This window comes from Zerene cesonia, chromosome 29, assembly GCF_012273895.1.
Source record: "Zerene cesonia ecotype Mississippi chromosome 29, Zerene_cesonia_1.1, whole genome shotgun sequence".
NCBI lineage: Eukaryota > Metazoa > Arthropoda > Insecta > Lepidoptera > Pieridae > Zerene > Zerene cesonia.
This window is the reverse complement of record NC_052130.1, coordinates 3,569,388-3,595,087: the sequence shown is the minus strand read 5'-3', so window position 1 is coordinate 3,595,087 and position 25,700 is coordinate 3,569,388. Positions and strand designations below refer to the sequence as shown.

The window sequence follows — 25,700 nt, the reverse complement described above, 5'->3', positions numbered from 1 at the left end:
TGTAAGGAAATAATAAAAACTCAGCTTGCGTGTTTGCAATTAGATTAACTCGGAAGCGTCATTGATATATAATAAAATGTTTGTAATATTTTTCCTGCAAAATGTATAATTCCCATTTAAAATAAAAATAATTAAGATGTAATATGTTTTAAGCGTCTGCTTCTAAGAAGTGCGTAGGCACAGCCGTTTGCCGAAAATTGTATCTTAAACAGAGTAGCTAAAGGCCAGATGAGCCGATGACACGGGAAGCAAACTCTCGTTTATTTATAAAGTAGTGTCCATCCACGCCGGACACGCGCAAGTCTACCGTGAACATTTTAATTCATGATCAAAATTTATCAGACTGTCATCTGACGTGAAAACAACAATGGATCCTCTAGATGTCCCACCTAGTCAACCGCCGCCGCCGCCGCCAAAACCAAGGCCGAAGATAATGCTCACGATACCAACCCCTGTAACACCGAGGGGTCCAAACACACCGTCGTCCATCCACTGGGGCCAAACGCAGTACTACGGAAGGGCCCCACAGACAGCGGTGTCCCACATATCCGACCCACACGCGAACCCCTATTTCAACCCCTTCGTTCACATGTATCACAACAAAGCGTCGGAGTTTATGTTCAAACAATTCGAAGGATTTAAAGACTTTACTATGAACACAGCGAAAAGTGGTTTAAGTGTTGGTGAAAAGACTGCTTTTTGGTTTTATAACAAGTTGAAGTTGTGGTCTAAGAAATGGTTCACGCATTTCTTCTTGACGTTGTGTTTATTGGTTTACAGCATACTTGGCGCTTTAATGTTCCAGGCTCTTGAGGGTGAGTAACATATATTGTTGTATTACATTCTTCTACGTGACTTTTTCACGATAGTTTCGGTGTTATTCAATTACAAAACGGTACGGTTAGCTTAAAACTCGCCATACGTTTTCTACATCATAAAAGATAAATATAAAAGTTTAAAATGTGAATTAGAGTTTACACAAGAGAGTAAAGAACATTAGGAAATAATTATTATTTATTTAACATTGTTACTTTGTCATCTGGACCAACTTCAGACAAAACTTTAACAGTTACGTAAAGCTGTTACAAGAAAATTGGATTCTGAAAAGGCTAATTTACTATGGCATACAACTTTGCCTTGGAAATAAGCTTTAAATGTAGAATATCACCGATGTGGAAAAATATGTTTAAAGTAATGTTTCTTATGTCTAATATATCGTATATATTAGATATAAGAAACTTTACTTTATATTCTTATATCTATTAATTCAACCCTGCTTTGATATATCACTGTTATAAGCACTATTGATATTTTTCAACAATCAATTAAAAGTATAAAAATACAATGAACATTTAGTAAAAATGGTAGATATGTAATATAAAATAAACATTTTCTTATTTTATTGCCATTTCAATTGTAAGTTAAAATATAATTTGTTATTGGTGCCATGAAATAAATTAACTAATAAATAGTTATACCTAAGAGTACACTGTCGTATGTAAAAGACAAAGCTTATATTTGATCACAAACGTGATTTATTTGCTATATTAGCATTGCAAAGGTTACCTTTTTTACAACATAAGTTTCTAGACACTTTAATTTAATGTAAAAAAATCTCGCTAATTTAAACACACGACATAGACATAGTAAAATCTTGTAAAAACTTTCAGATAATTTATTTTAAATGAACACATTTAACAAAATGAAAATTATTTATATTCATGTATCATATCATATATTTTAATTTGTAAGCATTCCTCCTGCGGCTTTGCTTGTGAAGATGGATAGTCCTGCACTTAGCCCGTATAATTCCCTTTCCCGTGGGATGTCAAAAAAAAACTTGATCTTTTTCGGGTCCAAAAAAAAAAATTGAATTGAAAACGTCTTCCATTTAAGGAAACGTCACTTTGATAAATTATCAAGTGAAATACTGTACTTTTGCTATTTCAATATTTAATCCTGCACTATAAATATCACTTAACTCCGTTCAAAATGACCCCCAATATTGTTCAATAATTTAATATCGGCATGTCGGTTTTAATCTTTCAGATAAATTATGAAAATTAGGTTAATCCATGCATGTGTGGTGTTGAGTGCACTGGGAAATTAATGAATATTATCATTATTTTATGCTTAGATATATTGTGGACGACGATCATTGTCAATGTAATGCCTAATAAAAGAAAGTACCTATATCTAATTATTAAATAATTACATATACTTTTTCTTTAATAAAAGCAATTATTACCACATCTGGCTCTGCCCGGTTCGATCTGGGGAATCTAATTAGAATAATAAAGTTCTAATCTACTAAAACAAAATGCTTAGCTTTCGAGAAAACGCTTATTTGACTGTCAAGATCCTTCATAATTAAATGCGAACGCTATTTAGTTCATATCAACATCAGTCACTAAAATTGCTAGTAGTATTTGTAATTTGGCTAACTTAATCGAAAGATAAATCCATATCTCTACTTGTTATTCTTGCAAATCTTTTCAAGAGAGAAATTTTCATCTACATTTTATAAATTTCATATCTTTTGCATTTCTTACGCAGGTGTAAGTACCTCATATTATTCGTAGTTAAAAAATAATATACATTAATAAAATTATAATATTAACGGTATTTTTTCTAGATATACTAACATAACTATAAACGTTGATAATATAACAATCATTTTTCACGTTACCTTACACTTCAAACTTTAATTATAACATCTTTTGTTCGTGTTCAAGTTTATCGTAATATTATCAAAGGTATGTATCTCAGAATATGTCTGTATCATTACTGAACAAGCATTTAGTGCCTTAACAAGATGTACTAATTACGTCTACAACGTGACACATTTTATACTCCAATACATATATAATGTATTATCTACGCTTTGTAGTAATTAGAGGAAATCTAATTCTAAAAAGTGTAAAACAAAAACAATTAATTTAAACGTTTAAAGATTATGGACGTAAGTAAGAAAGCATATTGCTTTTTTTAAAATCGGTGTCTTATTGTATTAATATGGAAATAATAGTACCTACAATAGATCTAAGCTAAGTCAAAGTATTCCGTATTATCTCATCAAAGTAAAAAGTTATAAAAGAGGAGGTTCGCAGTAAGATACTGTTATTCATTACGGTTATAGTACAGTAATAAAATATTGGAAGTTATAAACTTTTAATACATCTATGAACGTTGAATGTTAATTTTAGATTGATAAACTGATATAGATAACGAAAGACAATCTTTTGGTCGACGGGGAAATAGGTACGTGTTAAACGCTAAGGGCAAAATATACATTAGAATTTCCTTCACGCCTAAACCACTGAACCAACTTCGATGAAATTTTGTACATATAAAGTTTAGCGACGCCAGAAAGGACATAAGTTAAATCTCAGGTGGATAAGGGAAGGACTAGGGGGGTTGAACCCCAGAACTGTCTGTTTTTTTTTTTGACTGGGTTGAAAGTGTCATATAATAAATAAATTGAAGTAAATATTTTATGAATAATTTAAATTTATTGATTATTATATTTTTATTTTATCACTTTGTAATAAAATAGACACGTAGTCTCAGTCTTAATAAAATTATAATTAGCGCCTTTTATTACATATTCTTTGAAGATATTCAACGTATTAAGTATTGCCAGTGTAACTTGAAAATTTTACCCATTATCAGGCAAAATAACTTTATCGTGTGTTTAAATTTCACAAGCCTGAGTGTAATATCGTAATTAAAGTTCATAATTTATTAAAAGTTCTACGCTTAAAGGGCTTTGTTCATATTTTGCGTTACACTGAAACTTATTTCATAATATTTTATGCCATATAACCTTTTTGGTGTAAGATTCGCTGAAAGAAATGGGTATTATGAATAAAATATAATAGTTTAAAAAAACTAAAAAACACGCTTTGACAAAAATCATATTTTGCAAATTGAAAACTGGAATAATTTTATCAAACTAGTGTATTGTCATCGGTCCTCAATAAATCTACAAAGTTTGAACGAAATCTGGCCGTTTAAAGTGGGTCAAAATCGCGCCCAAAGAAGTCGGTTACAAACAAACATACAGGTGAAGCTAATAAAAAGCGTGTAAAAATTAATAAATCTAGATGTACAAACTCCAATTTGAGATAAATAGAAGATATACAAACATAAGTATATCATCAAATAATTCGCAACACGAAAAACATCAAAACAGAGAAAACGTCGCCGTTTATGTCACTTTTATTCAGGATACAGTTTTTAAATGCTTCGCTTCTTCAGAAAATAATAAAACGCTTTATTACGGTTTCGGTCAGCATAAAACATTTCGAGGCAAACAAATTTGATCCGTATTGTTAAAAAAATAGGGATCACGTGTCCATGGTAACAACTTCGGTATATAAAATGCTTAGAAACGACTGCAGTTTAAAGCTGTGTATTTTTTTATATGTAACGATTTGTGGTATTGCTGTTAAACATTATCGGTTTCTGCTTGCTGACATAAATTTGCTTTAGCATAAGTAGATAACATAATGCTATATAAGCTATATTAATTGAATAAAAAATAAACAGGGTGCGAAATGTATTCAAAGTTAGCAGATATTTAGAGGTTATATATTTCCCAATTACATGGCATTATCAATATTAATTATCTGTTTTTTAAACGTTTTTGTTAAATCACTAGAAAGGTTCTTATAGAGACAAAAAATGAGCCACAGTTGAAACCGGTGTTGACTGCTAATTAAATAATTATGATCAATTATTCAATATATAACAATATTTCTAATAAATGTACTACCTTATTAATTATGGTTAATAAAATAATTAGAATGTACACATAAAATGCAAGAAAATTATTTAGGCGTGTATGTGTTTATGAAAGGATTTTGTTTTAATATTTTAATATATTAATATCTCGCCTATAACGACCAGTAGTTGAGCATTGAAACTCCAAACATATATATCGCCTTGGAACATTTTCCATAGACATTTCTTATGTTACCGATGAAATAAAAATAAACCACGTTCAAGATTTTCAGTTGACATCAAAGAATGTCACTACCGGACAGACGTGGCATTTAGTTTCATGCCCACTAATTATATTTGAACTTTCCTGTTGTTAGCTCTACATAATGCTGTTCTTAATATTTTGTAGTTCCATTTAGTATTAGTAGAACAGCATTTTAAGTTATTAACGTTATATATTAATTTTGTAAACCATGTGCAGGTCGTGGGTCCTTTTCACTATCTTGAAAGAAGGCGTGTTCTAAGCGTTGTTTAGTTTACTTTCTACTGCTAGATTAGGTTTGAACTAAAATTTTAAAATTTAGGTACTGAGTTTAGAATCATGCATGAATTCAAACGTGAAGTAATCTGAAAATAATTTTTTAACAATTTAAAGTTTTGTCTATCCAATCATGTGTACGGAAATTATATAGAAATAGGAACATATTCTTGGATAAATTAGATAACAATTATAATATTTATATACAACTAGCTGCACCCGGCAAACGCTGTTCTGCCTTACTCTTATCGTTTAGTGGTATGAAAAATAGATGTTAGCCGATTCTCAGACCTACCCAATATGCTTACCAAATTTCAGAGGAATCGGTCAAGCCGTTTCGGAGGAGTATGGCAACGAAAACTGTGACACGAGAATTTTATATATTAGATGTTATGATTCACAATTACCCATATAATATTATGCTACCTATGGACACATCAATTACCTACCTCTGAACAAACTTTAGTACTTAGATAAATATTCCAAGTGCGGTCCCGTGATAGGGAAACGAGGATCTGAACATGGATTCTCCGAAAGGAACTTTCGAAAATCGAGGCGGCGACTAGCACGTATGCTATTTTTTATTAAGTAACCTAAGGAAGGTCTAGATGATGGAACTGTAACACTGACGAGGAAACTAATAATAAAAATATTAATATCAAAAAATTATTTAAGATGATAAGGAACAATTATAACACACTAGCAAACCCGGCGAACTCCGTTTCGCCACCAGATGGTTGTATGTGAAAAATGATTTTCCCGCTTTTCGGTTGAAATTTTTCCTGAATTTTCTATGCTATAAACCTCACGGTGCCCGAGACCTTTCCAACGAATGCAAAACCGTGGAAATCGGTTCGTGCGTTCTGGAGTTATAGCGTCAGGAAGGAAAACCCGACTTATTTTTATATATTAGATTATGCTTCTAATCTATGAATTGAAAATTTAGGCATTCGAAAGCCATGACGTTAACCTCGACTTATCACCACAGATTATATAAAATTTTGAAATGTATATTTAATCTGTAGTAGTAAGATTTCCTTGAAAAATTCAGTCACCAGCGTGAGCGTTCACTTACTGAGAAATGTGTTATACTATTAATTTTATTATTTAATAACATCAGTTCACAAATCTTTTAATGGACGCTTTAAACACCCACTTTAAAGAATGTCTACTAAAAGTTTTAAGATTTGTTTAACAAATAAGTGTATTTTATTGGCATATATAATATTATCTGTTTGCAGTGAGGACTATATAACACTAATTTTATTTAAAGTTTGTGTTTTTAATCAAAAACCGGTTCAAATAATCATAGTGGAAAATTAAAAGGTAATGTGTTAAACTTGTAAAAAAAGTAAAAACAAATAAGTAAAAAGGTAAAGTTAAAAATAAAATTCATACAAAGTGGATAAAGTAGGTAATCGATAAAAGGTTGATTTGTTTATATGATTAATGCATGCAGAATATAATTCAAGGCCACCAAACATGCTTACACATTATAGAACAAATATTTATATTTATTTTTGTAATCTTATAACGGCATATTATTCTATATAATATCTAAGGTTAAGAGATTTTTCTGCTAAATTATAATTAATCTGTTTTATAGTTAAAAATAATAATATTTAAGTGGTTTTGTAATTATGAAACTAAAAAAGCATTAGTTTAAGTGTATTCCGCTTAATCGACACTTAGATCTATAATATACTTATAGATAATAGAATCAATATATATTGCTTGACAAATTGATTAGTAATATCTAGAGTTATTTCTAGAAGACTTGACAAATGCTGCTTGCTAGCATTAATCCTGAATGAAAATTGCCACCTTTATGCCTCATATTTCTATCTCGATTCAACCAAGAATATCGACTCAACCGATGACAGCAGAAATTAATAATATCATAATATTGAACGACCCTGTCTTCTATAAAAATCCTGCCAATAATTTTACACTACCTATTTAAGATATAAGCCGAAATCGATGTTATAAATCTGAAAAATATAAAAATTTTCTCGCGAAAAACTGTAAATTATTAACATTTTAAAAGTGACTCACGATATTGAAATGTTTATGATGTTGACTCGTTTGTCCATGATTTATAAATAACCTGATATTTATACTCGATACTTTAAAATGTCGTCTGATAATAAAAAATGTGCTATTTCAGTCACGGTAGGATACTTTTACATATTGCTGTTGGTATGGTTTTTGGGCATTCAGCTGATTGGCTTCCAATAATAACTTGTACATCGTAACACTACATCATGTAAAATACAGTCACTTTTCGCCGTCTGTGCGTTTGTATGCTTAGATCTTCAAATTATTTGTTTTTTTTTTAGATATATAGTGTGATTCAAAGGTTAAAAAGTAGGGCAAAAGAAGTGCGAAGTCGCAGGCAAAAACTTCTTTAAAATAAAATAGAAGCTTCCTCGACGATTTTTTGCTAAAACAAATAATAATGACATATACGTATCTAAACTCGTAAAAATATGAATTCTTCTTCGAATATTCAAGTGATAAAAAATTCTTAAGTCCACGCGAGCGAAGTCACGGGCTTGTTCATTTGTATAAACAGAAGTTTCTAGAGTTTTCTGCAACTAGTTTCACCATCTTACTACAGTTAAAGGTTAAATTTTCTACAGGTGAAATAATTGAACACTTGACGCAAGCTGTATTTAGCAACGGGCGCCTAAATACTATTTATTTCGGTGCACATAGAGTAAATTATTTGAAGTGTAAATCAGCTTGTCGCATTCCGTGTAAGAAACGCGTAACCGGGATTTATATCTTTATACACTCAACTATTTATTGAAAAAGAAATGTTTAGAAATAGGAAACTAAATTGTTCGGTAGTAAAACGCTGGTTATTCGCCTACGTTTCGCTTTTGCTTCGCGTTGAATCTTTTGAAGCGTGAAGCGGTGGGTACATGTTAGGTATTCGATATTCTCATTTAGGTAAGAGTTTCATAACATAAAATATTACATATTCATTATCATACAAGTACCTAAATAAAATTAAAACCTACAAAACGTTATCAAATAAAGGAATTTTATTTGATAACGTAATATAATATATATAATTTTATTCATATTATACTTTATTATAGTTCTGTCATCATGTTTCTATTTCTTAGTATACAAATGTGACCCAATAATACACCTACAATCTACATTTCGCTAATTGCTTAGAGTCTTCCTTCGTGTAATAGGGCTTATTGCCATAATCTGGGCACTATTCCAAATTCCATAATTCTACTGAGAAATTCCAAACACAATGTTATATAATATAATAATAACGTAGAAATCGCTCGTTTTCATTGATACCATTGTGTGTATAATAATTAATTTACAATTAATAATATTAAAGTACAGAGAAAATAAAGAAGATGGATTGGAAATGGAGGACTTGAAAAAAATACGTGTTTCTCAGTTGGATTTTGAACTAGTTTTTACTGTATAAGCATACGTTTAATAAATAGTCTTTATGAAATATTTCATACATATTAGAAATTTAAGACTTTTTACGGATTTTAAACTTCAAGACATGAAACATCTTAGTCTCCCCGTGACCACGCTCGCTGTAAAGTGTTCGAAACGTCGGGTTAATAATATAATGAATAAATCGCGTTGAAAATCCGCTAAAAAGTCTTTAACTTCTAAATCTTATTTATTGTTATAGCGGCCATAATAGAATATACAAAGCAAATGTCTTCCTACTGCGGTCCAAAAGATACATAACTCTGACAGACACGACTCACGAGAGATGTACAGCTGTCTTTGTTACAAGATTCTGTTTGCAGCATTTTCGTGGGCATATCTTGTAATTAATTGAAAAAATTACGGGTTAGCTACCCACCGTGATCTAGTACAAGTATCAAGAATGGTTTGGTGGATTTGACCCCGCAAGGATAATATAGTAATTTAATACTTTTTTTTTAACTTACAAAGAGAAAAAAGATTTGTCTAGGAGAGGCCAATATAAGAAGTATAACTGTTTAATTAAGTACTATACAGATAAAATATTTGATTGTAATATTGCTTTACTGAAACGCAATTTCTTTGTTTTGAACACAATAGAAATTGAAGGAGGTAATGGTATCTATTCAATAATTTGTCATTTAAACAGATTCCAGACAGCCGCAACTTGCCGTCTTCGTTTGATAAAACAATTGAAATACACCTATTAATTACTGTAGTAAGTTTTGAACTTTGTAAATGATAAATGATAAGTGATAGAGTTGAAATTAAATTAATGTATGAAGTTTTCCAGACATTAATTTAAGAATTTGCATTATTTAAACATATTTTTATTATTTTTTTAGAAATTTACGATGGGTACAGTGTTATATATACCGTTCACTACAGTAAAATAAAATATATCTTTTACTAGCTTTCCGCCTGCGGCTTCGCCCGGGTAGTCAGAGCAAGTTTCTATGAGAATCTGTTTCACCGAGGTAAAATGTAACCTATGACACTTTCTATCTCCAAACACAAAAGTCGTAGCATAAAGTCGTTTTGTTGCAACATAAACGAAAGATAAACAAACACACATTTGCATTTGTAATAGTAGTATCATAAGTGGTATCTATGGATCTTATAAGAACAATCTCAAAAAAGATATTTCTTTTGAATTATTTGTTGTATTAATATCTTTGAGTCTTCATAACCCACACCCATGCTTTTTTATATTTATGTAAACAAGTGAGGAACTAATAATTGCTGATCTATACATGTATATATTTGAATATAAATATAATGCCTAAATAGGATCTTATCCTATATATATTTCCCCACAGTCATTACCGCATAAAGTTTGAAAACGTAATAATAATTCCCAGATCACATTAAAATTCATTAAAGGCCTTCTGTGTGTAGAATCTACGTATGTCCCAATGTACGTCCTCCAAAAGACCCCTGGGGTCTTCTTTTATGATTGTGACCCGAATATTATCCATGGGAAAATATTATAATAATGTTATTCATATATTTAAGGAACTGAGACTCAATTGCATCACTTTATTAATATTATAAATGTGAAAGTTTGTTTGTTTGGATATTTGTTCGTCAATCACGCTGAACCTACTGAACGGATTTTGATGAAATTTGGTATACAGACAGGGTATAAGCAGAATTGGGTGATAGGATAGTTTTTAACCCGATTAATGCTACCTTAGTATAAATCATATGTTGATATCCGGACGGAGCTGGGACAAGCGTCTAGTAGTAAATAAACAAATACATATTATTTGTTTCATTGTTAACACTTAACTGTAAAAAACATAAAAGAACAGACATTATTATGCGATATACTACTCTCAAAAAAATTATTTATTCACAGATTTATATGATAATTTTATTTCAATCCAGATGAAGCATGTAATTATAAAAAAGAGAAACAACACTTAAGTAAAATTGTCATAATTATTCCAGTTAAAAGGGAACTGTATCAGAAATTAATAAAAAGTATTTATGACAAGAATACGCCCATTTATAGGTATGATATAACCTACAAAAGATAGCAATCTCAGCATTTGCTGACTTCGTATTGAGAGCGCTGGTTTACAGTCCCCCCGCCCTCCTACCCACTACTACGTGTTTGAAAATTATACCCACACATAAGTCAAACATTATGATATATGTTACACAGAATATCATAATCTTATGAAAACAAAAGTCAGTCGCCACTTATTTATATATGTATGTGCCGCATTTCTGTCCGTCTGTTTATTTATAGATGAACTGAATTTTCCGCATAACACTAATGACATCGGTTATTTTGCCGGTTTTACTGGCTGATAGTTTTTTAAGCTGTTTAATGACATAATTGACGCTTATTTCAGTATTTATAATACAAAATTGATTATAATAAATAATTACATATGAATATAATGATTACATATGCTCAAAGCGAAGGTAAGAAATCTTATTTCGTGCCAGATTAATCCTTATTTTTATTAAGATGCTATAACAAATACATCGGTGAAAATTCATTCAATTACCCTCGTTGTTTTTTTTAATAGTTTCTCCGACACATAATCAAAAAATCGGCCAAGCGCGATCGCTATCGCCGATTTCGGAACCATGACATTGAGGGTTCTATACAAACAAGCTAAAGAACATCTGCAAACAATTGGTATCCAATTTGTGACCGTGGCAATTGCTTTAATCTTTAAATTTTTATTAGTTTTATTTTTATTTTATCCATTTAATATGGTCGTCCAACACCTGTTACATCATATCTTATACATAGGATACATAGATTCAACAAATAAAAATAAATGTGACAGATAATTATAGGATAATACAACTTGTAAATTTACGTCAAGTTACAAGTTTTAAATATTATTATATATATACATTACATACACGTTTTTGGTTATAGTATTTCTTTTATATTTTAAAAATGGAAAATCAGTAAGCTTCTCATTACATAATTTTACTGATTTTCAATTTTTAAAATATGTAGAATCATACGAGTATACTCATCACATCAGATTTTTTTACATTTTCCAATATGCAGATTACAAAAATAGACTAGATTAGATGTCTATACTTACAATCTCACTGACCTTAACCTGTTTAGATCTGAACGTAAACATTTCAACAAAAACCAGTAGCCAGCTAATAGATATCTACTTTTATATGGACTGGTACTAAGCAATGCGTTAAACAATCACGTCGAGTTTGAAAAACACAGTTTTACGAGTTGTAAATGTTTGTTTCTAAAGTGGCAATTGTTGCTTGAGATGTTATCTTTGTGTATAAAGACATCGTGCCTTTAAATGTCGAGAAGACGTTTATTTGTTTTTATTTAAATAGTATTTTGTATTGAAGTAAGAATAAAAATCATCATGGAATAGTAGCATGCCAATGTGAGTTTCGTTCGGAGCTGGGGGCCCGTATTGTATTCCTGACCCTTCCCAGTCCATTCCTTTATTCCCGTTTTCAATCCTTTTCATATTCCTTACACACTAAAAGCGGACAACGCAAATTTCCTAACAAAAATACACACAAAATACCGGTATCTCGAGTATATTTAAAATATCTCCCTCTGGTTCCCGATTCGGTATATTTTCCCCTTCCATCATATTCCATTCCTTTATTCCTTATTCCTTTCTTTAAGGCTTGATGCCTTTCTTTATATCTTACCACTTAAAAGCGGGAAATCATTTTTTAACGGCCGATGGTGATCGCTTCATTTAGAAAAGTCTATCACTTACCACAGCTGTGTAGGCTACTTTGCCCACACATCGGCTATTTTTTGCCAACTTCTTATGATATCATCCAGAATAACTTTAACTGTAAACAACTAAAAGAACTAACAGTCATAGACAAAAATAGCAGCGATACTCAGACTGTCAAAGAAATTAAATTTCTTAGGTACTATAGATCTTGAATTATATTTTTGTCGATGATAACTTTACTGCAAATTCTGAATTCAGTTTTTATTAGTTTCACCACGGTTTTACTCACATTCCATTCGAATAATAACTTTCTTTATTATTTCGCATTGAACGAATTAGACGTGTAGTTTTATTAAGATTTCGAGTATTATACTTAGTCCCTTCCTTTCATAGTATATATGAAAGTTAATTCTTATCTTAAATACTCTGCACAATGAGCTTTGTCTATAAAACAATTCATAATACCGTAATAAGAAGAATTTACTGAACGTCTCACGTCTAGCATCTTTCTTAATTAATTTCTATCGATTTCCATTCTTGTTTGAATCCAATGATGCACCTGAGAGGAGCTTGTTAGATGAATTGTTTTATGGCATCTATAAAATTCCTGTATACTGAGTTCGATTTATATTAAGGCATGGTTTTTTACTTTTACAACTTATAGTGACTCCGACGTCGGACATATATTTTTCGATTAAATCTAGTATTTCTCTGGAGTTTATTTCCTATGCCTATGCCTAACTCACCAATACTCTGGTTATAATAATATGCACGATTGAGAAATTTTGAAAGAATAGAAAAAATTTGATCACGAGGCAGGATTCGAACCTGCGTATCTTGCCTAACCGTAGCAACGCCTAGCCGCTCGGCCACCCGTGATCCTGCCACAGTAATCGAATTTCTTCTACTCTTTTGTTTCATGTGCCTAAGGGGCACCCCACGCCATCTATTGAGATGATTAAGAACCAGGATCCTGCCTCGTGATCAAATTTTTTCTATTCTTTCAAAATTTCTCATTTATAAAGCATTTCAATGCTATAAAACTATAAATTAAATTTAACAAAGGCCGCGTTCCATCGATACAATATTGTAATCATTGAAATAATGTTTCGTATTGGTTGTGATGGTTCTTAATATATATACATAACACTCTCTTACCCGTTATGTAAGTCTCAACATGTAATATAGCATAATAACTGCGTCACCAATTTCATCCACCTTCAACTCACGTTCCTTCGAAAAGACTTGAGTAATTCAAAATTTCTTCATTGTTCGCCATAAAGAATGTTTAATTAAAGACCGTTTAATCACGCGTCGAGATTAGCAAGATGCGAAGGGAAGTATTTATATTATTATTATTATTCAAAACACCCCCGACGTGCGCGTTTCCTTAATATTTTAATATTCTGCAGGTAATACGTGGAATTCGCTTTTATGGATGTTTGCGTCGTAAAGCTAAATATAGCCGACGTAAAAGGCTCGCTGGAAATTTTTTGGTACAATATTTCAGCTGTAGTACGTACATTGTAATGAGGTGACATGTGTTATAAACATCAGGTCTCAGGTCCCTAGTGTGGCACTTTAGACTTTCTAGATATTTGTTTGTCTCAAACGTTTGAAAGGATTATGTTCTCTCGGAGATGTACTGATTTTGCTGCTTATCGTGATATGTTCTTAGATTATATAAGCATTTTTTTAATTAAGAAAGGTAAAGAATAAGAGGATAGACAATACAATGCTATCGGCGTAATTTCATGTCTTAGTTTCGCGGGTTTAAGATTCATCTTATGGTATCCCATGGGTATAATTTAGCTCCATAATTATTATTCTTGGAACTTAAGCGAAGCCCAATTCTGAATTCCTTTTCCTAAGAGACTAATAGAAAAGTTTTTGTCCAGAAGGTAGTTTAGAGTTGTGGCTAACGCTTGTTCGATACTTACTAAAACGAACTATCTAATATATAAAATTCTCGTGTCACAGTTTTCGTTGCCATACTCCTCCGAAACGGCTTGACCAATTTTGATGAAATTTTATGTGCTTATCCGGTATGTATGAGAATCGGCCAACATCTATTTTTCATACCCCTATAAGAGTAAGGCAGAACAGCGTTTGCCGGGTGCAGCTAGTAAATTATAAATCAATATTATGTTCCCATGATCCTTTGATATCCAGTTGATTTTTATGTTCTTTTAGTTTATTTTGTTTGATTTAAAATAAACTAAATACTTTATAATCCATTTAATTTTTTTATTTTTATCCGCCATTTAATCCATTTAATCATTATATTGTTTAACCCAAAGTTTCAAACACTAACAGCCGGCCTGGTCGTAGGGAGACTGATAAAATAATATAATGAATAAATCTCTTAAAAAATGTCTCTAGATTTTTTTGTTATTTGTAAGCTGATGTCTCCCGCACCATTTAATTTGGGGCAGTTCTGACAATGAGATGAAGGTTTAGTATTTTGTTAAAAATGGTTATTCTACTTACAAAATTGATTTAAAATAGCATTAGGGTTTATCCATTTGATACATTAAAAAAAATCTAACATCTTTATGCTTTTAGTGTAGATGTTGACGTAGAAAAAGTTTATTATCAGTGTCATAAAAATATCTTTTCGCAGCACATATGGTGCAATTATAACTAGGTATATATTCAATATGCTTTCTACGATATCACGAATATAGTAAGGTTTACTATTCGTTCATGTTATGAGCCATAAAATGGGACAAGTCGGTCGTAAAATTGCAGTTAATAACGCATTATGTAGCAATAACTCATGCGAATATCTTGTGAACACGTCCTAAAATATCAAATATTGATTTTATTCCGTTTTTATTGTGTGATTATTGTTTTTGCCGTAACATAATGTAAATGCAAAATTTTCGCCGAATCGATTTCAGAAATAAATAAATGTTTTACAAGAATAACATGTAGGTTTCTTATGTAATAGTTAAAATCGGTAATTAAATAAAATAGAAATTCATAATAATTTACATTACGGTTAGGCCATGGAAATAATAAGCACTAAATATAGTACTTGTTCTATGGACGTAATATAATTAATATTTATAAACTACGTCCGTGGTTTAGTACTATTTCCGTGATATATAAATCAAAAGAATAATGGCCGTCATAAAAGAAGAAAGACTGAAAAAATTAAAATGTCTGTCAAAATATATTCAAGCAGATAAGTCACATCTGATATCTCAAACTAACAATGCATTGATTACAGCACAATACCAAATCTAACCACGCTATAACAGAAATATTATCATGGACCATAATTCTTAGCCCAGTATCTAAAGATAAAAGAAACCCGCCAAAATGCCAAGTAAGTAAAATTGTTTTAATTCAGCGGCTTATAACTTCTAAAAGACTCTTAAATCGTTTTGAAATTCACAAGGGAATTATGCCGTAATCTTTATAAACTTCACTTAATGTTAGCTAATTTCCTCTATGGCTTCGCTTTGCCATTTCTTTGAATTAGTCGATTCAAGTTTGCTCCTATATTTTAACGTAATTAAACTTGGAGTCAAATAGCCCTTGTATGGTTTTAACATTAGAAAGGTAAACTAAAAGTTTTAATCGTGGACCTCACTCCATGATCCAATGTTTTTGTATTCTTTATATATAATAAACAACTGCCGTTTTATGTTCTTGAAGTCTTAATATCAGAGTTCACAAACTAAGTTTTATTGCGGTAATATTTTCAATACGTTTAATTGTTTTATATTTGTATTCGTGGACGACGCCAACATAATTGGAACCTAGATTCACAAACTGTCATGAAGAGATCAAGGGTTTTAACGGGTTTTCTAAAAAAATTAACATAATTAATGAGAAGATTAGACCAAATTTTTGCTTTATGGTATGGTGAACCACGCCGCTCATAAGCACCTACTCCCCAAGAAATTGAATGTGCTGGTGTCCTCGATTAAGCATTGGGTGTTTAAGTATCATAAACAAATATGGAAAAGACGCCTTGCTTTATATGGCAATGCAGATGTTTTTTTTTATGTTTTTTTTTATGTCATAGCGGGCAGCTGAGCTGGTGGTTCTGGTGGTGGTGGATGTATATAGGTTTTCTTAAAATACTGCATGTTATGAGCGTTCGAAAATTTAATTTGTAATGACGCGTGTCGGCTTGTTCACAGAATACAAGGAACACGACATCTGCTCAGGGCGAAGGGCAACAAAAACGTTCTCAATAAAGGAGCTACTGACGATCGCAGTGACGTACATTGCGTTTTGTGTCTTCAGAACAATACCACTCCTCTGTTATCTTTGCTTGGGCATATCCTATATCATTTGCCAGAGCCTGTGTTGCTTCTTTTTCTGCTGCTGCTAAGTCCAATGACAATATATTTCTGAGATAAACCTTCTTATTTTACTGCCCCAATTAATTGGGTATGTGAGAGAATGATGATGGATAAATTAATGTTAGGTGTTCTTAATTTATCAAATAACTTATGAGCGTCAGTAGAAAAATATGGAGGTTTAGATATAAATACACAGATAAACATAAAACTATAGTCTCAAAAGTACCTCTAATATTATCCCATAAGCGTAAATCAAATTCCCAGCCTTTGGGGCATATAAGAGGCTTACCCTATGCCAATAGTTGGTCATAAAAAGATATTCAAAATTGCCAGTAAAAAGCCGATACTAAATATAACCAAGCACGAATATCATTGACGTATAATTTTGAAAAGAAATACAGTAATGGGGTTTTTCATTGTAGACTACCGTAGCATGGCTCTACGATATGCTACATTAATAATGTATAAGGCTACGGTCATAATAAAGTAGCTACATAAGGTTCAGACTCATTTTATAGTGTGACGTTTAATACTTTTTCATTAACCCATGATCACTCATTTCCTCGAATTTGAGATGTTAATGTTGGTATAGAAGTGTAGTCAAAATATTGTTACTAACCGTTTAAATAATGTTTTGTGGTTTATTTTTGATTCTGACATAATTATTTGACATATGAAAAATTGACAAACATTTTGGTAAACACGTCAGTTTATCATAGAAGTAACCCACACTATTCTAATTGTTACCTAAAAGAGAAAAAATATATATCCGTAGTATATTAAAAGCACATCATTTCTCTATCTATCACTTCTATCTATCACTGCGTATACGACAGTTGGGGATTAACCCACAAAGTTGGTCGCATAATCGAAGTCAATGTGGCGCGTGTTTATTTTATTTAACGGAAATATCGAGTTTATTTAGGTAACAGAAAATATTTATTCTGAGCGCGTGTCTCCGAATTATTTCATACTCGCATACCGCAATGTGTACTTTAAATTTTGATTGAATGAAATAATATTTACGAAGGAAAATGCGGTTTGCGTCGTTGATAAAAACGCGGGAATTTCATGTGCGGTTAGCTAAATATGGATGACAAGTTGTTTATACGTTATTTTCACGTTTGTTTTTATTATGTTTAGATGCTTTGACTTTTCTGATTCAATATAATAGAAAATAAATTAAAAATATTCACATTATACTATAATCCATAAAAGTGAAATCTCATTTACTCGTCTACAACGCAAAGCCTAGCCTCTCGGCCACCCGTGATCCCAGTAATCGAATTTATTCCAGTCCTACGGTATTGCAAAAAGACGCGAGTTCGAATTTATAAAGCATTTCAATGCTATAGAACTGAAAATTAAACGCAATGAATATTTATTTAAAACCCGATGAACTGTGTCCCAAAAGTTTAGTACGGTTTTGTAGATAGCCAAGCTATTGAAAACATTGGAATATTTTCCTATCTAACATGTTGATATTCCGCTGCCTACATCGTTGTTTTGTTTTGCTTTTTGTAAACTGTTTCACGTTTTTTAATCGAGCGTTGGACTCGTCCAGGTGTTACCAGTTTTAATATATTTTTCTAAATTAAAATTGTGTGCAATTGATAGGTGTTGACTGGTAACTTTGAAAGCTTTACGTGTTTAATAAGCTGCCTTATCGCTCATAAGCGATCTCTACCAGGTAACCTTTGATAGTTTTGTTATTATTTTGATACTTGGATGGATATAAAAATATTTATCTAAATCATATTGAATAGTTTCCAATTTAAATAAAAATATAATTACAGGATAAATTACCATCTGCCACATGGCATCCAGCTTTTACTTTATTTCGATATAATGCGAGTGAAGCTGCGCTCACTTTAACGTATTATATCATTATTTTTTTTATGTCAGAGCGGGCAACTGAACCGGTGGTTCGCCTGATGGTGTGACTGCGTTTTATGTGATAAGGGATAAGGAAAGGATTGACGGCTGGAAGGTAGGAATGGACTATGAAGGGTGAAGAAATGGAAACGGGCCTCCGGCTCCCCAACCCACCGTATGAAACACAGTGGCATGCTACTATTTCACGCCGGTTTTCTGTGGGGTTGTGGTACTTCGCCGGTGCGAGATATCCCAATTCGTACCAAAGCGTGCTCGATTCCACATAATACATGTGGCATTAATATTAAAAAGTCTTATTCATATCGAAATTAGCAATTCATATTTGTTCATCTAGTAATTCAAATAGGTTAATAACTCTCGCAATATTGGCCTCATCTATTAAGAGCCAAAGCAAACACTAGTACATCAATTGAAACAGCGCGTCTGAGTTTATTTGAACACTTGCTCTGGAAGTACTCGTGTGACCGAAATTTTCTATGGGTATTTCTGTATAATGTGAATTTAATTATTAGAGTATTCTCTTTTAGACTTTGAGCTGAGTAAATAGCAAACGGCGGATAGCAGACTGATCGTTTTCAAACAAGCGTAATGTATGGTTATTTTATTTATGGTTTAGCGAATGACCCCCTCATTTGTTTTTTCTATTTTTTTTTTTCAATATTTCATATTTATAAAGCACTAGCAAACCCGGCGAACTCCGTTTCGCCACCAGATGGCTTCGTTTTTCCCGCCTTTATGTTTAAATTTTTCCGGAATTTTCTTTGCTATAAACCTCACGGAGCCCGAGACCTTTCCAACGAATGCAAAAACGTGGAAAACGGTTCGTGCGTTTTGGAATTATAGCGTCAGGAAGGAAAACCCGACTTATTTTTATATAGTAGATTATTATTAATATCGACTTATTTTGAAATTAACAAGTATAAGTATTAACCTTGAAATTAATAAAGACACGAAAGGCAAATTTCGAAAACATATCTTAACGTAAATTACTGATTTATTTTGTATGCTTTTATGAAAATTATATAGGAAAAAGGGTAAAAGGTTTTTACCATGGTTAAAACGAATGTTTGGTCACACTAGCACCAAAATGTATCATAACAAACTACGAACCAGACATTCGTAATAGCATGAAATTTTAATAACCAACGCGGTGTTTACTACCGTCGAAAACACTACTCAAAACTTCTTCAGAAGCTAAGAGCCGTCACCGTCAACTAAGAGGCAAATTTTTATTTATTTTAAATGTTTGGCGGATTTGTAAAAAAAAAACGTTTGACAGAACATTCGATGATTTGACATATTTACTCTGTGGTGCGAAAAATTACAAAATATGTTTATTGTTTACACTGCGCACAAATGGCGCGTAATCAGAAACATTAATAATCTGTGATGTTTTAATTTTCGCGCCCTTTTGCATGTCAAAGTTTCATCTGCTATCGACATTTGCGTCGATAAATCTCAAGTCTGTCAGTTGTAAAACTGAGATAATTGAATTATCGACGTGTTTGAATTATTGGCACTGGTATTGATTTTTGACCAATAAAACATTTTTAGTTTAAATCTTTTTTTTGTACAGTTAATGAAGTTCTATTTTTTAAACCGAGGTAAGGACGTTTTTTTTCAATTAAGGAATTATTATACCTGTTATCCCTAATTGGCGCCTTCACTTTTGTTCTAAATAAATCTACATAAATAAAAATTTATCGGTAAATGTAGAATTCGAACGGATCTACCAATAGGGCAAATTTCTGTAAAGGTTTTTATGGAGAGAAAAAACCATAGCTGAAACCGAGACTGACCGCTTGTATTAAAAAAACGTAACTGTACAATGAAAGGTTCCTTTTTGATTTCTTTCTCGAAATTTCCACACATCTATCACTAATAATTATCTTTTAACGATGGAAATGCATGTAATGCCTGATAGATTTTAGGGGTATCACAGGCGAAGTAGGGGCGGACCACTAGTTAAGAATTAAATTTCAATATACGCTATAAACTATCAATTAATTGTTAATTTACTTTCTGACTTTGTGTAATGAATTTCCAATAATTGAGTGTTTTGCGAAATTTAATTCCATAACAACTGTACACATACATAATTAAAATACAAATGATATAATTGAAATGCGAAATTTTGCATCCATATGGAATAATTAGTGTGAAGGAATTTATTCTTTATACGCCTTCGTAGCAGTGGCATTAAGAAATACAACATTATAAATACAAAATATAATTTCTTCAAAATTAATTCCTATAACTAATATAGGCATAATTTTGCTGCTATTAAATGTATTTATGCAGCGAAACGGATGCATGCCCTAAAATGAGAAGCTCATTGAATGAGCGGACAAAACAAGGCTGTAATCTTATAGTCGTTATTATTATCATAAAGAAGTGAAAATATATTTTTGGCTTTTAAGTGGTTTTGAAGTCGGTTAAATTTCTGTTAAAAAATAATTTATTCACGATATTATTGATTGACTAAGAACGAATTATATGATGATATTTGTGTTCATGAATTGGATTCATAGTATAAAAATTATTATCTACTTTTAGTTGATTCTATTCTTAAAGCACTAGCTGCGCCCCGCGGTTTCACTCGCGTTTGTCCGCATCCCGTAGGAATATCGGGATAAAAAGTTGCCTTTATGTTATTCCAGCTGTCTAGCTGTCTACCTGCCAAATTTCACTGCAATCGGTTCAGTAGTTTTTCCGTGAAAGAGCAACAAACACACACACATCCTTAGAAACTTTCACATTTATAATATTAGTAGGATAGTAGGTTTAAAACATAAGTAGGGTGTTTTTAGGGTTTTTATTTATCATGTTATTTGTCATTATATTTTTTCTATTGATTCATTTGTATCTTGTTTTACGTTATTTAAATACTCAATTTAAGTGACTTTAGCTTATACAGTACATAGGGTCGTAAACGTGTCTCCGTAAAAGCTGATTGAGCATTAATCATGATGTATGACGTCATATCGCTAGAACGCTGGCTAAGGAAGGGAGACTTTTCGTCATAATATTATATCCCACGATTACAAAATTTTGATGAGTAAAGGTTTAGGAATAATGCCGCGAATGTTTTCGTGCTGTTAGAGAGAAGAAACAGAAATCGTGTAACAATTTCTATGTTACTTATTACTATTTATGTAGTACTAGCTAACTCGGCGAACTCCGTTTCGCCACCAGATGGCTTCGTCTTTCCCGCTTTTCTGTTGAAATTTTTCCGGAATTTTCTTTGCTATAAACCTCACGACGCCCAAGACCTTTCCAACGAATGCAAAACCGTGGAAATCGGTTCGTGCGTTCTGGAGTTATAGCGTCAGGAAGGAAAACCCGACTTATTTTTATATAGTAGATTATGATAATCATTTTTAACAAAAGACTTAAACTAAACGACACAGAACAAACTCAAACACGGAAATTGCCAGATTTCAAACAAAAAAAACATCAAAATCAGTTCACTAAATCCAAATGTCAGAGGTAACAAACATAAAACATACATATAATTATCTATTTTCGCATTAAATAGCCGTTGTCTCACACGTATCGTTATAGAACACTTTACATAATAAATAATATCATATTCTTTAAATTTCATATCTGATATTACAATATAGCGTTTTCATTCATTCATACACACACGAGTGAAAGCTTATAAGATTTATGGTTATAAGAACACTGAATAGAAGAAAATTTCGTTCCACCACGCTCACAAAGACCTGTATACATTTTATATGGGCATTAATAATCCAAAGGTAAATAAATATTTGTATTATGAGCAAAAATACAAATATTAAATGATTCAGTCCCCCAATCTAGGAAAAAATGTTTTTCAGGTTATTTTAAAAGGGTTTCTAGTAAAAACGGCATGTCTGTTGTAGTAAACCAATACATGTATGTATAGAACGCGTCATGGTTTTTTTTTATTGCCATAACGCGTTGAGGGCGAATAGATTGTCAGCCACGACATAGATTTCGCTATATCGTTTTTCTATGATTGTGACAATGCATTGAAAAATGAAATAAAAAAGAAAAAGAAATAAAGAATTTTTATTTAATTTAGAACATTATGAGAGAGCCATAAGACAAAATTCGCTATGTGGTCCTTTTACCATGACTTCGGTAGCTATTTTACGGTTTTTACCGTAACATAAACGTTTTAGAACAATAATTATTTTTTTTACAATAACAAATGTTAAACGAACCGGAAGTAAGCAGCTTTCAAATAAAAAAACAATCATCAAAATGAGTAAGCGATTCGAAAGTCCTGAGGCAACCTAAAAATCACTGAATACATAAAAAGTTAAGATCGAAGTTTAGATGCTTACAGTCGAAGGATTCATTGATTACTCCGCATATTATATGAAATAAAAAACGCGCTCTTAAGATACAGGAAGGTTTTTAAAATATAAAATATAAGGGATACGCGAGACTGGGAAAGCTGACGTGTTGAAAAGTTGCCGGCTTTCAAGAAAATACATCATCTCAGACGGCCTTTTCAAACATCTGGATTGTGTTTCGGAGGGTTGATGTGTTTTTTTGTAAATGCTCTTGAGAAGCGTTTGTGTTTGTTTAAGAAACCAAGATAATGTAACAACATACCTGGAGAGGAGCTTGAAGATTGAATTATATGTGGGTTAGGTAGAAATGTATAATTATTTTTATTTTTGGCATAAAAACAGTGCGCGAAGTCTCGTCGTTGTATTATAATCATATTTTTGCATGTGTTATGTCATAACTTGAATGTATTTTATTTTTTCTTTTGAATTTGGCAAAAATAATCAAAGTGTATATTTAGAAATTAAAAACTTTATAACGGATTTTAAACGCGATTTATTCATTATATTATTAACCCGACGTTTCGAATACTTTACACGAGCGTGGTCATGGAGAGTAATTTCTAAATGTATAATACTCGCGTAAAATCAAACACAAGAAAATAATAAAGTACACATTAAAATACGTATAAGTACAAATAAATAAATTTTAATTATATGAGCATATACTTATACAATACTAGCTGCACGCCCCGGCTTCGCCCGGGTAGTCTATTATCGTAATCGAAATAATATAAACTATCCTATCTTCCAAGTCGGATCAAACTGCACATGATATATAAATTTGATTAAAATCGGTTGAGTGGTTTAGGAGCCTATCACGGACGAACAAGGTGAGACGTAATTTATATATCACTACATAGTATAAAACAAAGTCGCTTTCTCTGTCCCTATGTCCCTATGTATGCTTAAATCTTTAAGAATACGCAACAGATTTTGATGGAGTTTTCTTAATAGATAGAGTGATTCAAGAGGAAGGTGTATATGTATAATTACATACATTAAACTACTCCGATTTAACGCGTGCAAAGCCGCGAGCAAAAGCCAGTATTAAGATAATATCTTCCTTATACTCAATAGTAATTGTAGATACGGAAAAATCGAATTCAGTCCTTGATCTATTTAATAATTTTACGGAGTCAAAGAATATATTTTAAAAGGGCGATATAAACCTTCAGCCAAATGGGTAAGCCATGTTCGTGTGTCGCTCGTAGATTATCTGAAACATTTTGAAATACCTTTCAATGGGGATTTTTGTTGGTAATGAGCAAAGAAAATGGATTATTTCGTAGGTATATTCCGATTTTCTAGTATATTCCGGCCGATATAGGCCGGGAAATTAAATTGTATTATAAAAACTTAGATTAAAAATAACATAAAAGAAGTCTGCGGATTTTTGGCACTGCGTGGTGTATGTAATATAGTTTGCTTTAGTTCGTTGGAGGCTTATCTATTTTTATTAGATAAGTAGTTAAAGGTAAAATAAAGTAAAAAAATATTTAATTCTGTGTGAAAAGATGTGTATCATCTTTGCAGATAAGAAATACAAAATTTGTTTTATTAATTAGTTTATGTATTTCTGTATAGGTAGTATAATAGATCTGTAGTATAGGTTAGTTTGGGGACAATACCGCTCTATCTTATATAATCTTCATAATCAATCTTATATAAATTTTCTTATATAATTTACTTATATAAACTTTCTTAAGTAAATTGTTTCGAGTTGTACAACAACATGTGTCCGCTATGACACAAAAATATATACATATTAACAGGTATTGTACCTACTTTTATGTGAAGATAAATAAATAAAGTTAATGTTTATTTATTTCTATTTTTTCAGGTCCCTACGAAGAGAAGTATAACAAAAATATCATAGATGTGAGACGACAATTAGTCGTCAGTATACAGGCGAATTTAGAGAAGAATGGATCGCTAGTTAAGGTAATAGATGATATAGAACTGCTATTAACACAAAAATAATTACAAAAAGAATTTACGAGCTAACACAATTATTCAGTAATCTTGCAAAAACTATTTATTAACGCATTCAAAACTCTGCTCAATATATACATAAGTACCTGGATGACCGAGCATTGCTCGGTTTAACTTCGTGAAGTTAGATTGTTTATAAGCGTTAAGTTTAAGTCGATAAAACACGAATATAACATTTTCTAAAAAAGATTAGTTAGATCGATTTATCGCCCCCGAAACCCCCTATATACTAAATTTCATGGAAATCGTTGGAGCCGATTCCGAGATTCCATATCTTATATCTTTAAACGAGCAATTGTTGTATATATATATATATATATATATATATATATATAATTGGAATCTCGGAATCGGCTCCAACGATTTCCATGAAATTCTAGCTAGGAATCTTTTTTAGCAAATGTCATATTCGTGTTTTATTCGTGTTTTTTTTCCTGACATCTATTGGTGAATAATAATACTATTTTGCTTCGTAGATAGCTGGACAACTGAAATAACACATGGGCACTTTTTATACCGATATTCCTACGGGATACGGACTTACGCGTATAACCGCGGGTCACAGCTAGTATATATATATATATACAAGATATATATACAAGAAATGCTCGTTTAAAGATATAAGATATACTTAGTCTGGCCATAAATACTGTTACACTTAATTATAAAAAAATATTACATTTGAATTTCGAAT

General features: G+C 31.6%; 1 protein-coding gene across 1 annotated transcript in view; it reads left to right on the top strand.

Annotated features, from left to right (window-relative positions):
* Positions 1-286: 286 nt before the first annotated feature.
* LOC119838010 overlaps positions 287-25,700 on the top strand; it is a 27,305-nt gene continuing 1,891 nt past the window's right edge. The window contains exons 1-2 of the mRNA XM_038363822.1: positions 287-815; positions 24,855-24,955. Of these exons, the coding sequence (XP_038219750.1) occupies positions 368-815; positions 24,855-24,955 (549 nt within the window). The 5' untranslated portion in view covers positions 287-367. The remainder of the gene's footprint in view (positions 816-24,854; positions 24,956-25,700) is intronic.